The sequence below is a fragment of the Salvelinus namaycush genome, chromosome 41 (assembly GCF_016432855.1).
Source record: "Salvelinus namaycush isolate Seneca chromosome 41, SaNama_1.0, whole genome shotgun sequence".
Lineage (NCBI taxonomy): Eukaryota > Metazoa > Chordata > Actinopteri > Salmoniformes > Salmonidae > Salvelinus > Salvelinus namaycush.
This window is the reverse complement of record NC_052347.1, coordinates 3253946-3269947: the sequence shown is the minus strand read 5'-3', so window position 1 is coordinate 3269947 and position 16002 is coordinate 3253946. Positions and strand designations below refer to the sequence as shown.

Here is a 16002-nt window from a genome sequence, read left to right as displayed (position 1 = left end):
GATGTATTTAACCATCATGAATATCTCTATGGATGCAGCCCACTTTGAGTATGAAGTTCTTGATGGAACTGATCTCCTTCCCCCCCATAGCACTCCACTCACTGGGAGGTGTTGGACGACCATATGGACATGGGTTCGGGGATCGGTTCAGGGCTGGACATGAGCGTCCCTGGCATCTGTGAGGGCTTTCTGATGAAGAGGAGGAAGTACCCAATGAAGGGCTGGCACAAGGTAATGTGAAGGCTATACTTGGCAAGCCAACTGAAGCGCAGTTGGCAAGCCAATTAGTTATGTTTCACCATCACTTCTGACTTCCTGCGGTGTATTCACTAGTAACCAAACGGAAGGAAATGGCAGATGCTCAGCTAGAAGGGACTAATCCAGGGCTTCCCAAATGAAATTTGTTTTCATTGCAAAGTGTTTTTTATTTTATTTTTTACGTTGTACAATGTTTTGCTACTGGTGTGCACATATGAATACACCCCTGTCTGATGTGGTTCGGTCTCTTCTTTCAGAGGTACTTCCTGTTGGAAAAAGGAATCCTCAAGTACTCAAAGACACAGCAGGATGTATGTATCCACAATACACTACTAAAAACACAAATTCAAGTAATGAGTGCAATCTTTCTGAAATCGGTCGGCGCCATATTGTAAACGTTACAGGCTACGGAGTTCTTGTTTTATATACATATTGGACAATAAAGTGAGGGGTTTTCATCCATTGTAATGTTCCACTCATCAGATCCAAAGAGGAAAGCTCCATGGCTCCCTGGATGTTAGCCTCGCTGTCATGTCCATCAACAAGAAGTCCAAGCGCATCGATCTGGACAGTGGAGACTATTTATACCACCTCAAGGTGACACTGAGTATACAAAACATTAAGAGCACCTGCTCTTTCCATGACAGACTGACCAGGTGAATCCAAGTGAAAGCTATGATCCCTTATTGATGTAAATTGTTAAATCCACTTCAATCAGTGTAGAAGAAGGGTAGGAGACAGGTTAAAGAAAGATTTTTAAGTCTTGGGACAATTGAGACATGGATTGTGTATGTGTGCCATTTAGAGGGTGAATGGGCAAGACAAAATATTTAAGTGCCTTTGAACGGAGTATGATAGTCGGTGCCATGCACACCGGTTTGTGTCAAGAACTGCGCACGTTTCCTTTTCACATCTGTTTCTTATCTATCTATATCCCCATTAATGTAAAATTCACTCTCCTGTTAGACCAAGAGCAATGACTTGTTCTACATATGGCTGACCAAGCTGTGTGCCCATCGTGTCTTCAAGAAGAACGAGGCCCTGGGCGTCCACCACGGAGTCCTCCATGCCCTCACCATGGGTAACAGCACGTTGTTGCCAGCCATGGCCAGTCTAGCCCAGAGAAACCAAGCTGCAATGCCAGGCATGGTGAGTGACCAGAGAAACGGGCATGACGCAGTGTGGTCTGCTACTCGCAGTGCGGTGTGCTACAACCAAGTGCATTCTGGTCCCACCAAAATAGATGAAGTTATATTCTGAATAGAACAAAGAGGACTTTATAAAAATGGTCTCTGACACTTGACTTATTCTGTCTCTTTCCCTCTGTCCCCAAATCATGTGGTTTCCAGTACCCTCACTATGCCAGCTCTGCCTCTGTCTACCAGGCGGAGATGGAGGTTTCGCCCACAGCAGCCCCAGGGGTCAACGGCAAGGTGGCAGCATGGCTCCAGCAGACCCACCAGTCCGATACCTGCTCCCAAGGTAAGGTATTGCCATGGTGAAGCTAGGGAATCAAGGCTGTCACTTTACAATTCAGCATTAAATGAATATCCAGTTACTTTCAGAATTAAGCCTTCGCTCCAAAGCTTTCTTAATAATCTTCTCTGACCCTTGACCCCCACAGAGCTAGCTCGTTCTCAGGCGGACTTAACTGAGTTGGCCCAGCTCATTCAGAGGCTCAATTGGCTGGAGAGTGGCCAGAAACCCATCTCCAACAGTGACCTAGAGCGACGAATCAACTTGCAGGTAAGGTCACCACCCTAGCCACTACTCCACAACCATATATGATCAGTTCTCTATAAAAATTTCTGAGGTGACTGCTGCTACTCTCTGTTATTATCTATGCATAGTCCCTTTAACTCTACATACATGTACATATTACATCGACTAACCGGTGCCCCCGCACAATGACTCTGTACCGGTACCCCCTGTACATAGCCTCACTATTGTTATTTTACTGCTGCTGTTTAATTATGTAACTTTTATTTTCTATTTTTTACTGAGTTTGAGAAAAAAAAAATGTTTTACTTACAAGCCCTTAACCAACAATGCTTTAAGTAAGCATTTCACTGTAAGGTCTACCTGTTGTATTCGGCGCATGTGACCAAATAAAATTGTCATGTATTTGACATTGGAATATTAATTTAGTGGTTGGCTAGTCTTTATTCTGAGCATATCTATTCTACTTGTCTTTCAGAATCTGACACTTAATATCCCCAAGGCCAAGAAGGAGAGGAAGACTACGAACAAGATATTTGGTCATTCTCGCACCCATTCTGGAGTCGAAACCTGTGGCATGGTAAGTTCTCATGTCCTATACAGTGGGTGTATGTTGTTACAAAGTGGGATTAAATAGATTTAACGGTCTTTTTTTTGTCATTGTTCACAATGTTCTGTCAAAGATAAAATGATATAACAAAAATGTCATGGCTAAAATATATAGTTGTTGCATAAGTATTCACCTGCAAGCCTAAATTAGTTCAGGAGTAAAATGTAGTTTGACAATTTATTCTTTATTTAACTAGGAAAGTCAGTAAAGAACAAATTCTTAATTTCAATGACGGCCTAGGAACTGCCTTGTTCAGGGGCAGAACGGCAGATTTTTACCTTGTCAGCTCGGGGATTCGATCTAGCAACGTTTCGGTTACTGGCCCAACGCTCTAACCACTAGGCTACCTGCCACCCCCAAAGTACTATTACTTACGTGATTTGGGGGTGGCAGGTAGCCTAGACATATCAACGATGCTTGTCATTCTGAACTGAGCTGCAGGACAGGAAGGAAACTGCTCAGGGATGTCACCATGAGGCCATTGGGGATTTTTAAAATGACTATGGAGTTCTATGGCTGTGACGGGAGAGAACTGAGGATGAATCAACATTGTAGTGACTCTACAATGATGGCCTGAATGACATTGAAAATTGTAATACCAATAAATATACAGAATACAATTATCCCAAAACCCTAAAGTAATCCTGGGGTAAAAAAAACACTGCAAAGGAACATACTTTTTCGCCTAAATGCAAAGCCTTATGTTTGGGTCAAACAACACATGACTGAGTAACTGCCTCTTTATTTTCAAGCATGGTGGCGGCTGCATCATGGTATGGGTATGCTTGTCATCAACATACTGGGGAGTTTCAGGATAAAAATACATGGGATGGAGCTAAACACAGGGCCACAACTTGGAGGAAAACCTGCTTTAGTCTGCTTTATGCCAGACAGTGGGAGAGGAATTCAACTTTCAGCAGGACATCCCATAGGGCGGCGCATAATTGGCCCAGCGTCATCCCGGTTATTGTTTGGCCGGGGTAGGCCATCATTGTAAATAAGACTTTGTTCTTAACTGACTTGCCTAGTTAAATTAATAAAATAACATACAACACAAGGCCAAAGCTACACTGGAGTTGCTTACCAAGAAGACCGAAGTTAGTTTTGACTTAAATCTGCTTGAAAATCTATGGCAAGACTTGACAATTGCTGTCTAGCTATGATCCCCCAACACCTTGACACAGCTTGAAGAATTTTGAAAAGAATAATGGGCAAATATTGCACAATCCATGTGTGCAAAGCTCTTATAGACTTACTCAAGAAGACTCACAGTTGTAAATTCTGCCAAAAGTGTTTCAAACATGTAATGACTTGGGGGTGAATACTTATCTAATCAAGGTATATTAGTGTTTCATTTTTAATAAAAAATAAATAAAAATCCTTCCACTTTGACATTAGAATATTGTCTATTGTTGACAAAAAAATAACAATTTAATCCATTTGAATTCCTCTTTGTAACACAGTAAAATGTGAACAAATTCAAGGAGCTGAATACTTTTGATACCAACTGTACAAGACATTAGTCATTGGATATGAACATTTTCTCGACATTTCCGTGTCATGGGTCTTTCAGAATCCTCTAACTCATCCACTTTCACCCACGGTTCCTGCCTGACCCCTCATTTTTCATTTATGATTTAGGGACCGGTACAAACACATTGACACATTGAATAAACAATCTTATGGTTAAAAGTTAAAAACGCAGCAATAGAGTGCAGAGATTCTACAAAAGAAGTAACGCTAGTAACATACAATATATAAACTCACTTCCTGCGTCATGAAAAGTTGTGTGCGCAGTTAGCCGTCAAAGTGGCTTGTTTAAATTGAAGTGGAGAGACAACTTCCAGCTTGAGGCAGCTCGTGCAAGTTAACAAACATGTAATTAGATGGTTATTGTCTACAACATGGTAGATGTCATCGGAGGACTGATTTACGGAACGATCTAGCAACAGGCAAGGTCAAATATCACAAATAGAGCTAGATAAAGCCAGGAGAATAATGTACTCGTTGAGCATAATTATAGCCATCGTTCTTGTGTGTTCATGGTCATCACTCACTATTACGTTGGTCAAGGTCCCGACGTCAGTGTAAAGCTTTTCTGATATACTATAGCTACAGGGCTTTTTGATGCTAGCGTGCATCACTAGAACGTGACTGGGGGGGGAAAAATGGCTTTCTACAGACATCCTTTCCCTTCTCCTCCCTCCCTCCTTCCCCCTCTCCTCCCTCAGTTTACCTCCAGCCACCTGAGCACATCGTCCAACCACCTGAGTGTGGGAGCCTCCTCGGTGCCGTCCATCCCAGACTATGTGTACTCACAGCTCTCCAATCCTCTCATAACCTCCCCCGAAGCCAAGAAGATCCAGCAGGAGATTTGTGCTGTGTCCCATAAGGGTAAGAGAGGGGGGGTTACAAGGGTTTTGGGGCTCATTCGATTTGGGTGTTAATAAAGTTCCACATAGGAAATGCCATGTGCAGAGCTGGTAGAGTGAAGCTGGTTCTGCAACATAAAAAAAGGACCTATGTAGACCACTGCAATCCAGTGATGACTTGCTTAGTTACTTAGGGATGTATGTTGGTATGGATGAATGAAACAGGAAATCAAATGAAAATGACTTTGGTCTGCCATAATCTTCTCAGTTCATGCGTCTCTCAAATCCATCCACGAGGTGCTCGCGCTGGAGCGTGAGCGGGTCCGACAGGCTTGGACCGGTCCCGACCTGCGCTCATCCACCTCCAATCAACTGGCCACCCTGTGTAGCACACTGTCTGAGGTAAGAGGCCCGCCCTGGACACACACTCATATTTGCAGTACACACGCAGAAACTGACATCCTGCCATACACTGACAACACGGACCATTGTTAATGGCTCCAAACGAGAGACCTACATTTCTTTTGAGTTTTTTTGGAAGTAACAAGAGCAGGAAGAGACCTAGCGACCAATAGAAAGGCCTGATTTCACATTTAGTTCGTAACACCTGTGGTCTCTGTTTAAAACACACACAGCAGAGGTTTCTATGGGCCACACCTATTCTCTCACTTTCTCTTGCTTTCTCCTTCCCAAATATACTTCAGTCTCAGCCTGCTGTTGTTCAAGTGTGTGAAACCAGACAGAACTGGTTTGGGCTGTTTGGGGTTGGGACATCTAGGTACTGCCTATCAGGGGCAGAATCGTTCCTCCCAGTTCCCCTGTTTTGAGCCTGCCTGGATGCAACAACAAAATACTTTTCAAATGTAAAGACACTTGTTCACACAGAGGGAAATTGTTAGATTTATATTGGTGAAACAAATAAAACCTCCCACAAACTGATCTATTTGATCCGAGTTACTAGATGTCGTTGAGCTTCATTAATTACTATAAAAATAGAACTAGGATAGTTTGTATTGGTTGAATATGCTGCATCAATTGTTTTGTCCTGGATGGATCTGACAAAGCTGAAAGAGTTCTGAGGAAATCAGAGAGGGAAAACTTCCACCAAATGTTCATACTGTAAATGTTGTCCAACTTACCTGCATGTGGGTCAAGGTTGATAAATAATGTGACAATGGGAAATGAGCTTAATATTGTGCTTGCTTTTCATACAATTTCTCTACAGTATACTAATAAGTCACTGTTTGTGTGTCTCCAGCTGGAGGTGCAGTCTTGCCAAACCAAAGTTCATTCCCTGTCCCTTTCCTCTGGATCCACGGGGGGCTCCAAGGAGTCCTACAGCACTGTGCGTCAGGACCAGGTGTGTGTTCAGCCGCCAACCCCCACTCAGGAAGAGGCAGGCTGCCACTTGTTTCTGAATGCATGTGCGTGTCTAGCGGTGTACTGTGTGTCTGCCTGTCTCTGCGTCTGTTTGTGCCTGTAAGGGATTCTCTAATGAGCACGGTTTTCTTCCTTAACTTAACTTTTGTAAGACATTACTGACATCACTTATCCATCTGAAGGCGTTCTTCATTTTGTATGCTTCCTGTTTACTATAATCTTACTCTACCTCCTTCGCTCACTCTTATCCTCCCTTCCTCTCCCCCTTCTCCTCAGAATGCTGAGAAGACGCCCTCTAAGGGTTGCTCTGTGCAGCGCACCCCCTCGCTGGCCGACTCCATGGCCGAGTACTATGACGCCAGAGATGTCATCGTCTGTGAGAACTCAGAAAACGGCGAAGAGGAGTCTGATGAATCCGGGCTAAGTGACATCACCACCACCAGTAACTCTGAGCCAGACGAGGTCCATGGTGAGCGGCGACTATATATTACTATTCAACTGTGGTCATAGAAGTAGAATGACTAGAGCGGAAACTCTAAAGATGTGTTCTATAATATTGTGTTTGAGCAGTCCCATTATACCTTGAGTGCAGTTCGGTCCATTTAAGTTTTCGTCTTGAAATATAAATAACAATATGTTTTAAATTCAGCAGTATCTAGTAAACCTGGGACGATAAACCGAAAATGATTGATACCGACCATTTATCGAGGACGTTTCACTGATATCGATTATAACGATAAGTAGACTTTACTAGAGGAATGTGTAGTATGAAATAAGTCTGTTAAATGTGGGCAATTAACAGGACAATTGATGGCCCCACATTCAAAGTAGTAGTTTTAAGGGTAATATAAAAAAGAAACTGGTGCATATTAATGTTAACTTGTCTTTCAATTTATCGTTATCGTGATAATCCAGTAATTTTGGGCAATATGGATTTTTGTCCATATTGCCCAGCTCTATCTAGGTAGTTATACTCATAAACTCGGCTGACACCAACGTTGGGTATGTCTGTGTATATATATGTGTACAAATGTAATTTTATTACGTTTTCTGAATATAGCTTCTACTTTGCCTGCAGAGGCAGTATCCCCGGACCAACTGCAAACAAAAGGTATTTTGGGAATGGTCAAACTGAAGTATCAGTGGAGTGGTGGTGAATTGCGGCCATATTGGAAGTCCCATATGGATCGTTTTAATTCATTGATGCACATAATTTATTTGAAAATGGTACATTTTCAATGTTGTACACGCAAGCATGCTGATTGGACCCTGAAAATGTCCAGTAGTCATTCTATTACCATGATTTTATCATCACTCTCCTCCTTCCTCTTTGTACTCCTGAGGTGTCTCTTTGGTTTTGTGGGACTGGTGACAATTTAACAAATGCATTATTGTCTAATCTGTATAGACATTTCATTATTTAAACTTCATACCTTCCACCTCGATCCAACGTCCAACTCTAATTTGGAAGATGGAGAAATCGAGACTCAATTTTGCCTCTCACCATCCTCCTTTCCTTGACGGCTTTGGGCCTTCAGACTTTTTAAAGGGATGGTTCAGCGTTTTGGTAAAGAAGCCTTGATTTGACTATTTAAAATGCATAAAGAAACCACACTAGGCAACATATGAATGTACCAAAAATTGCTGATGATTATATGCACAAAGTCTGAAGATTTGTTTCCATTGTGGTCCTGTTAGCCAAGTGTCTGCTAGGCAAAACAATAGACATTGGCCCTCTGGCATACATTCAATCATAAAAATGTCTATTTACCGTTTATCTATCCAAGATAAACTCGTGGATACCGTTTTTATGTCTCTGCGTCCAGTATGAAGGTAACTGCCAAAATAAAGGAAACACCAACATAGGTCTTAATAGGGCGCTGGGCCACCATGAGCCGGCAGAACTGCTTCAATGCGCCTTGGCATAGATTCTACAAGCGTCTGGAACTCTCTTGGAGGGTTGCGACACCATTTTCCCACCAGAAATTCCGTAATTTGGTGTTTGGTAGATTGTGATAGAAAATGCTGGCTCAAGTGCTACTCCAGAATCTACCATAAAGTGTTCAATTCAACCTGGTCTCAGAGCATTTCGTGTTATTCTGTATGTAAATCCAAGACACTCCATTTCGTATGCTTTTGTATTTGTGGACTCCATCACCGATTCCGGATGGTATGTTACAAATTACAATTTGTATTATATGTTACGAATTTGCAAAATAGATGTTACGAATTCTAGCTAGGCAGCTAACGTAAGCTAAGGGTTAAGTTTAGGGGTTAGGTTAGTGGAAGTGTTAGCTAAAATGCTGAAGTTGTCAGATTCGAACTCGCAACCTTTGAGTTGCTAGACATTTGCATTAAACGCCCACCCATCCAACCCCACCCACCACCCTACTTTTTGTTTTTGCCTTAAGTAACCATTGGTCTTTATGTAACCATATCATACTAATTTGAGTGTCCTGGATTTACTTTTACTATGTTATGTCTAGTCTGAGACCAGGCTGTTCAATTAGGTTGAGATCTGGTGACTGAGATGGCCAATTTTTATTGCTCATCAAACCATATTGTGACCACTCGTACTTTGTGGGTGGGGGCATTGTCATCTTGGAAGAGGCCACTCCTCTCAGCATATAAATGCTTCACCATAGGTCGAAGGTGAGCACTCAGAATGGCTGTGTATTTACTGGCTGTTACCTTTCCCTCTAAGGGGTTGAGTGGCCCCAAACCATGCCAGGAAAATGCACCCCACACCATAAGAGCCGCCAGTTACCTGTAGTTTTGCAAGCCAATGCTAACTAGCGTTAGCGCAATGACGAAGTCTACATGAACAGCTAGCATGCTAGCTATTCCCATAGACTTCCAGGAATTGCGCCAATGCTATTTGGCAACTTCCTTCAAACTGAACGCGGAGACATAGTGTAATCACAAGTTCATCTAACCCTGGAGAAAATCCGGAACTTTACCTTTAAGGGCTGAATCTTGTGAACCATGTCTATTTTTTAAATATACACTGCTCAAAAAAATAAAGGGAACACTTAAACAACACAATGTAACTCCAAGTCAATCACACTTCTGTGAAATCAAACTGTCCACTTAGGAAGCAACACTGATTGACAATAAATGTCACATGCTGTTGTGCAAATGGAATAGACAAAAGGTGGAAATTATAGGCAATTAGTAAGACACCCCCAAAAAAGGAATGGTTCTGCAGGTGGTGACCACAGACCACTTCTCAGTTCCTATGCTTCCTGGCTGATGTTTTGGTCACTTTTGAATGCTGGCGGTGCTTTCACTCTAGTGGTAGCATGAGACGGAGTCTACAACCCACACAAGTGTCTCAGGTAGTGCAGTTCATCCAGGATGGCACATCAATGCGAGCTGTGGCAAAAAGGTTTGCTGTGTCTGTCAGCGTAGTGTCCAGAGCATGGAGGCGCTACCAGGAGACAGGGCAGTACATCAGGAGACGTGGAGGAGGCCGTAGGAGGGCAACAACCCAGCAGCAGGACCGCTACCTCCGCCTTTGTGCAAGGAGGTGCACTGCCAGAGCCCTGCAAAATGACCTCCAGCAGGCCACAAATGTGCATGTGTCTGCTCAAACGGTCAGAAACAGACTCCATGAGGGTGGTATGAGGGCCCGACGTCCACAGGTGGGGGTTGTGCTTACAGCCCAACACCGTGCAGGACGTTTGGCATTTGCCAGAGAACACCAAGATTGGCAAATCCGCTACTGGCGCCCTGTGCTCTTCACAGATGAAAGCAGGTTCACACTGAGCACATGTGACAGACGTGACAGAGTCTGGAGACGCCGTGGAGAACGTTCTGCTGCCTGCAACATCCTCCAGCATGACCGGTTTGGCGGTGGGTCAGTCATGGTGTGGGGTGGCATTTCTTTGTGGGGCCGCACAGCCCTCCATGTGCTCGCCAGAGGTAGCCTGACTGCCATTAGGTACCGAGATGAGATCCTCAGACCCCTTGTGAGACCATATGCTGACACATGCACATTTGTGGCCTGCTGGAGGTCATTTTGCAGGGCTCTGGCAGTGCACCTCCTTGCACAAAGGCGGAGGTAGCGGTCCTGCTGCTGGGTTGTTGCCCTCCTACGGCCTCCTCCACGTCTCCTGATGTACTGGCCTGTCTCCTGGTAGCGCCTCCATGCTCTGGACACTACGCTGACAGACACAGCAAACCTTTTTGCCACAGCTCGCATTGATGTGCCATCCTGGATGAACTGCACTACCTCAGCCACTTGTGTGGGTTGTAGACTCCGTCTCATGCTACCACTAGAGTGAAAGCACCGCCAGCATTCAAAAGTGACCAAAACATCAGCCAGGAAGCATAGGAACTGAGAAGTGGTCTGTGGTCACCACCTGCAGAACCATTCCTTTTTTGGGGGTGTCTTACTAATTGCCTATAATTTCCACCTTTTGTCTATTCCATTTGCACAACAGCATGTGACATTTATTGTCAATCAGTGTTGCTTCCTAAGTGGACAGTTTGATTTCACAGAAGTGTGATTGACTTGGAGTTACATTGTGTTGTTTAAGTGTTCCCTTTATTTTTTTGAGCAGTGTATATTCAAGCTTTCAAGCCCTAAGTGCTGGGTGTAATCATAAAAAAAACATGAGATTCAATAGAAAATGTATAGAATTCCATCTAACCTTTTGTCATATGCCCTCTCCCCCTGGCAGCCTCTGCCACCCTGAACTACCGCACCAGCGTGTCCAGAGCCCCGGACATGGTCAGCACCGTGCCCACCAACACAGGCCGCCGCACCGTCCTGCCCGCCAACTGTGTCGACAACAGCCACATTGGCATCATGACCATCCTGTACAACAACATTGGCAAGGACCTGTCACGTGTGTCCATGCCCTGTGGCCTCAACGAACCTCTGAGCCTGCTGCAGAGAGTGAGCGAAGAGCTGGAGTACTCTGAGCTTCTGGACATCGCCAACCGCACAGAGGACCCCTTCGAAAGGATGGTAAGGTGGCCCGACATGTGCCTGACCTTAAAACGAAGCAGCTCCAGTATAGGTTTGTGCTCCAATGCCAGCGTTGGTGCTGTTTCAAGTGAATTTATACACCTGTAGACTTGCTTAGGTGAAATCTGCAAAAATGCTATTGGTCTCAAGGTCTACGCTTTCTCAAATCAAATGGTATTGGTCACGTGCCGAATACAACCAGTTTACCACGAAAGGCTTACTTACGAGCCCATTCCCAACAATGCAGAGTAAAAAAGACCCCCAAAAAATACATATAATAAAAATAGGAAATGGTAACACAAAATAACAATAACGAGGCTATATACAAGGAGTACCAGTACCGAGTCAATGTGCATGGGTATGAGGTAGAGGTAATACAGTATGTACATGTAGGTAGGCGTAAAAGTGACTAGGCAATCATGATAGATGATAAACAACAGTAGTAGTAGCAGCATATGTGAAAGTCTGCTGTGTGGGTAGAGTGTGCATTAGAGAAACGGTGAAAACAACAAACAACGAATGGGGTCAATGTGAATTGCAGATTTGGTATGTAAAACTGTATATTGTGGTTCTTGCGTATATTAAGTATTTGGGTAGCAGTATGCTTCCGGGGCCATTTTGATATTGTTGATGGGTGTGATTTCACTCATCCGTTTTCCCGTATCTTATTTTTCATGAAGCTATACATTGGAGTTTTCTCTATCTCTGGCTATGCCTGGGCCACCTGGCGGAACCGCTACAAGCCCTTCAACCCCGTCCTGGGAGAGACTTACGAGAGCCACCGCAAGGAGCGCGGCTTCCGCTACGTCGCTGAGCAGGTAGGAGTTGAATAAGCCTGATCAGTGAATGATCTTGACCCTGAATCATCCTCGATGCCATCTGCAAGGGCAAGTAACCTCTAAAGCTGATCCAGGGTGTCTTCCACTGAAGATTCAGTTGTTTAAGGTGTTTCCTTTCTGTTCCCAGGTCAGCCACCACCCGCCCTGCTCCGCCGTGCACGCAGAGTCTGAGAACTTCACCTTCTGGCAAGACCAGCAATGGAAGAACAAGTTCTGGGGGAAGTCTTTGGAGATCATCTCCTCTGGTCCAGTGAATGTCAAGTTGCCAAAGTGAGCGTTGATGCAAATTCCATCATTATTTGACCAAATAAAGGAGGAATGTAACCCGACTTTCACATCGTCGTTTTGAATGTATTGATCCATTGTTCAAAGTACAAGCTCAAGGACCGTGTTTTGATTGAGCTGATTTTAAGATTTGAAAAGGCATTCGCCAAATGCTCTACTTGTTAGCTGTCACGTGCTCGAAAGTATAATTGACTATGCTATTCAATGATAGGTTCATAGTATTGAAACCGGCTCAGGTGTCCATGAATTTTAAACCCATGGCTCTCTCCCTCCACCCTCTAGATATGGGGATCACTACGAGTGGAACAAAGCGGTGACCTGCGTCCACAACGTCCTGAGTCAGCAGAGGTGGCTGGAGCACTACGGAGAGGTGACCATCAGGAACACCAAGAGTGACCTCTGCACCTGCAAGATCTCCTTCGTCAAGGTGAGACCCCTGACCGGTGCCCATAGAGCACAAAGCTCAATTGAAGAATAACCCCCTAATGGGACCCATAATGAGTCAAATAAATGGTCAACAGTTTAAATTGGGTCTAGACATTTTGAAATGTACATAGCTTTACGTATGGAACTACCTACTAGGTTGCCATTGACATTGCTCTCGCCCTCAGTCCCGCTACTGGACCTCAGAGACGAGTAAGAACGAGGTGCAGGGCCAGGTTCTGAACCAAGCGGGAGAGGTGGTCCACCAGTTTGGTGGGCTGTGGCACGAGGGCATCTTCTGTGACACCCTGCCTAACCCAAAGTGCATCTGGAAGCCCAGTGAGTACTGCTATTATCTGAACAATTCCTTATCTGCTATGTACGATAATCCTAATCCAATGTTGATATTGTAGTTTATCCTATAAAAGTGTGTAATCCACACCATTGTGCCTATTATATTTTCCCGAATCCCATACTATTTCTGTGAATTCTATCTTGTGATCCTCTTTGCAAAGACTATGGATGTTTTCCCTCAATCCGCGAGTCCGTAATCCACTCTATAGTACAGGCACTATGTATCGCCTCACAGTTCCCTGTTTCTTCCATCTCCAGACCCTCAGCCTGATGACCACTTCCAGTACTACGGCTTCGGTCGCTACGCCAGGGAGCTCAATGAGCTGACCCCTGAACTGAAGAAGGTCCTGCCTCCCTCAGACACCCGCTATAGGCCAGACCAGAGGTGAGACCACCGTTCAACCTGCTCAGTAATGCGTACATAGAGGATGTTTAGTCATGTGCACATAATTAGATTTGTCAAATGCGCTGGAAGTAGGGCTAGGAATACTTCTTGAATGCGATATGACCAGGAAAAACTGTGGGTCCTGTTCAGTAGGTGGTATCGTTCAGTGACATTTTACTTCCTCAAATGCCAGGGAGCTGTGTTGTGCATTGATGTGGCTGCGTGCGATGGTACTGTACACACAATTGACCCTGTTAACACCTTAGATTCTTTCATGCAGAGTGCAGCTGAAGCGCTTCATCTCTCCACTATTCTTTCCCCGTAGGATCCTGGAGGAGGGAGATGTAGCTGGGGCTGACAGTAAGAAGGAGGAAGTAGAGCAGAAACAGAGGGACCGACGAAAAGAGCTGGCCAAGAAGGGAGAGGCGCACGTGCCTCGTTTCTTCAGGTGAGTCTCGCCAACTGTCCCTTCCCGCCTTAGGCAATCAAAGAGCATTTATTGTAGAAGGGGCAAGGCAATGGTAACCAACACAGCTATTCAGGGTCTTTATGATTAGCTGAATCGGGTGTTAGGGCAGGGTTGGAATAAAAGCCTGCACCTGTAGCTTTTCCAGGACTTGAGTTGGTGACCACTGATGTGACATTGTGTATTCGTGCACAGTGTCTGCGCTTCCTCGAAGGCCTCTATTGACGCCCCGTTTAAAGGTTACCTCACACTAGAAAGTAAATATACTCTTCCCTCCTTCAGGAAAGAGCTGGATGCGGCAGGGAATGAGAGCTGGCTGAGCAACGGCACCTACTGGAAGATCCGTGATCAGCCAGGCTTCGCCAACACCAAGAACTTGGATCTGTGGTGTTGAGTAGACCTGGCAGAGCCTCCTGTCATTTTGGCTTCATCATAGACTATTACAGCCCAATGAGACTACTGAACGCAGATACTAAAGTTCCACTAAGGAAGAGGAGAGGTGAAGGGAGTTTTGGCGGCATGGATGATTCATTCCAGGGTGACTGTCTGCCATGGAGAGAGGAAATGTCAACATGGAGTAGATGAGGACTACTTTGGATCTTTGCCTTCAAGTCTGATGTTCCCACGTTGATGCCGATCCTCCACACCCCCAGTAACCCCTCTGGTGTCCGCAAAATGTAAACTGCCTTGAAAATAACCAGATTGAAATTGGTTCATGCATTTTTAACTGCCAAGTTTTCTGCATTAGTGGTCGGAGATCCGACATAGCGTTTTGAATAATGTTACCGTGCATGTTATCGAAGATGCATGATGCTTTTGTCAATGTAAGATGTCTAATATATTTAAGCACTTGTCGACTTTTTAGGTATATATGCAGATTTATTTAAATCAATTTGTGATATCAAATGCTCACTCCTATAAAGGGGAAATAACCAGGGCAGGGGATTGTTTTTAAGACGGCTGTGGATTAATGGGGTTTTATGGGTAAGAAAGGGCTACCTCTTGCACTCTCGATGGTCTCACTGTGTTTTTGTATATTTAGACAATCATGTCGAGTTGTACTTTACATCTTTGGACTTGTTTTAAATGACACATTGGTATGAGTCACTGAATGCCTCCCATCTGTCTCCTTCCTCACCCGTTTTAAAGAGCCTTCCCTCCGCTTCCCTTTAGTTCCCCCCCCTTGCATTTCTCTATCTAGAGTGAGTTTTATCGATGTTTTAATGCTTTTGAGGGTTATCTTTTAGACCTTGATTTAGGTTGATATTATGAAGTCTTTTTATGGATGTTTCAACAGTGGGTTTTGCGGAAAAGAGAACCCTTGTTACATTTCAGTGTAAAAAACAATTGGAGGGCTATAGCGGGAATCGTCCAAAATGAATTGTTTTCTAATCTATTATCAAATAAATACTAAACTAAAAGAAAATGTTGTTCTTTGAAACTGAGTATCACAGTTATTGTAAGCAGTTGTTTAACTGGAATAATCTATTTTACTATTGCCCAATGCAGGGAATGTAAAATGCCTATAGATATACAACATATTCCCTTATGAGTTTACGTCTATAATTAATTGAATGTGGAACCCAGTCCAACCAGTTGCTGTTTAACAGACCAGTCATTGAAGACTGAGTTAAGCTAAGATTCAACCAGGTATACCATTTTGAAATTCATTTTTTTAAATTATTATTTGCGTTACAGAAAACCGAAAGATGACTATAAAGAGTAAACTAAGCCTCCATGATTCTACGGAAGGGGAAAAAGATTCGGAAAAGGAATACGGTAGAATCTTGGAATGCAATGTGAACACGTGGGTTCATGTCCATTTTCAAATGTCATTCCTTTATCTGATTCCAATCCTGTATCTCAGTACTGTTCCGTCTCATTGGCAGAGTCTCTTGGTCTTCCTCTAGAAGCGATCCAGAAGTTTTATTGCGGT

General features: G+C 44.0%; 1 protein-coding gene across 1 annotated transcript; it reads left to right on the top strand.

Annotated features, from left to right (window-relative positions):
- The first annotated feature begins 174 nt into the window (after positions 1-174).
- Positions 175-14460, top strand: LOC120033951 (oxysterol-binding protein-related protein 6-like). The gene is made up of 19 exons (XM_038980354.1): positions 175-231; positions 516-569; positions 742-855; positions 1225-1407; positions 1650-1740; positions 1883-2004; positions 2456-2589; positions 4860-4981; positions 5228-5361; positions 6218-6319; positions 6628-6808; positions 11025-11314; positions 11995-12132; positions 12281-12423; positions 12721-12865; positions 13050-13200; positions 13474-13600; positions 13926-14048; positions 14349-14460. The coding sequence occupies exons 1-19, from the start codon at positions 193-195 to the stop codon at positions 14458-14460; spliced, it is 2505 nt and encodes an 834-aa protein (XP_038836282.1). The 5' UTR covers positions 175-192.
- The last annotated feature ends 1542 nt before the right edge of the window (positions 14461-16002 follow it).

Excerpts from the sequence above, each read along its gene's own strand:
- LOC120033951 (XM_038980354.1), top strand. The coding sequence starts at position 193 with ATGAAGAGGAGGAAGTACCCAATGAAGGGCTGGCACAAG. Across the intron at positions 5,362-6,217 it reads TGTGTAGCACACTGTCTGAG|CTGGAGGTGCAGTCTTGCCA; the intron begins GTAAGAGGCCCG and ends GTGTGTCTCCAG. Across the intron at positions 6,809-11,024 it reads TGAGCCAGACGAGGTCCATG|CCTCTGCCACCCTGAACTAC; the intron begins GTGAGCGGCGAC and ends TCCCCCTGGCAG.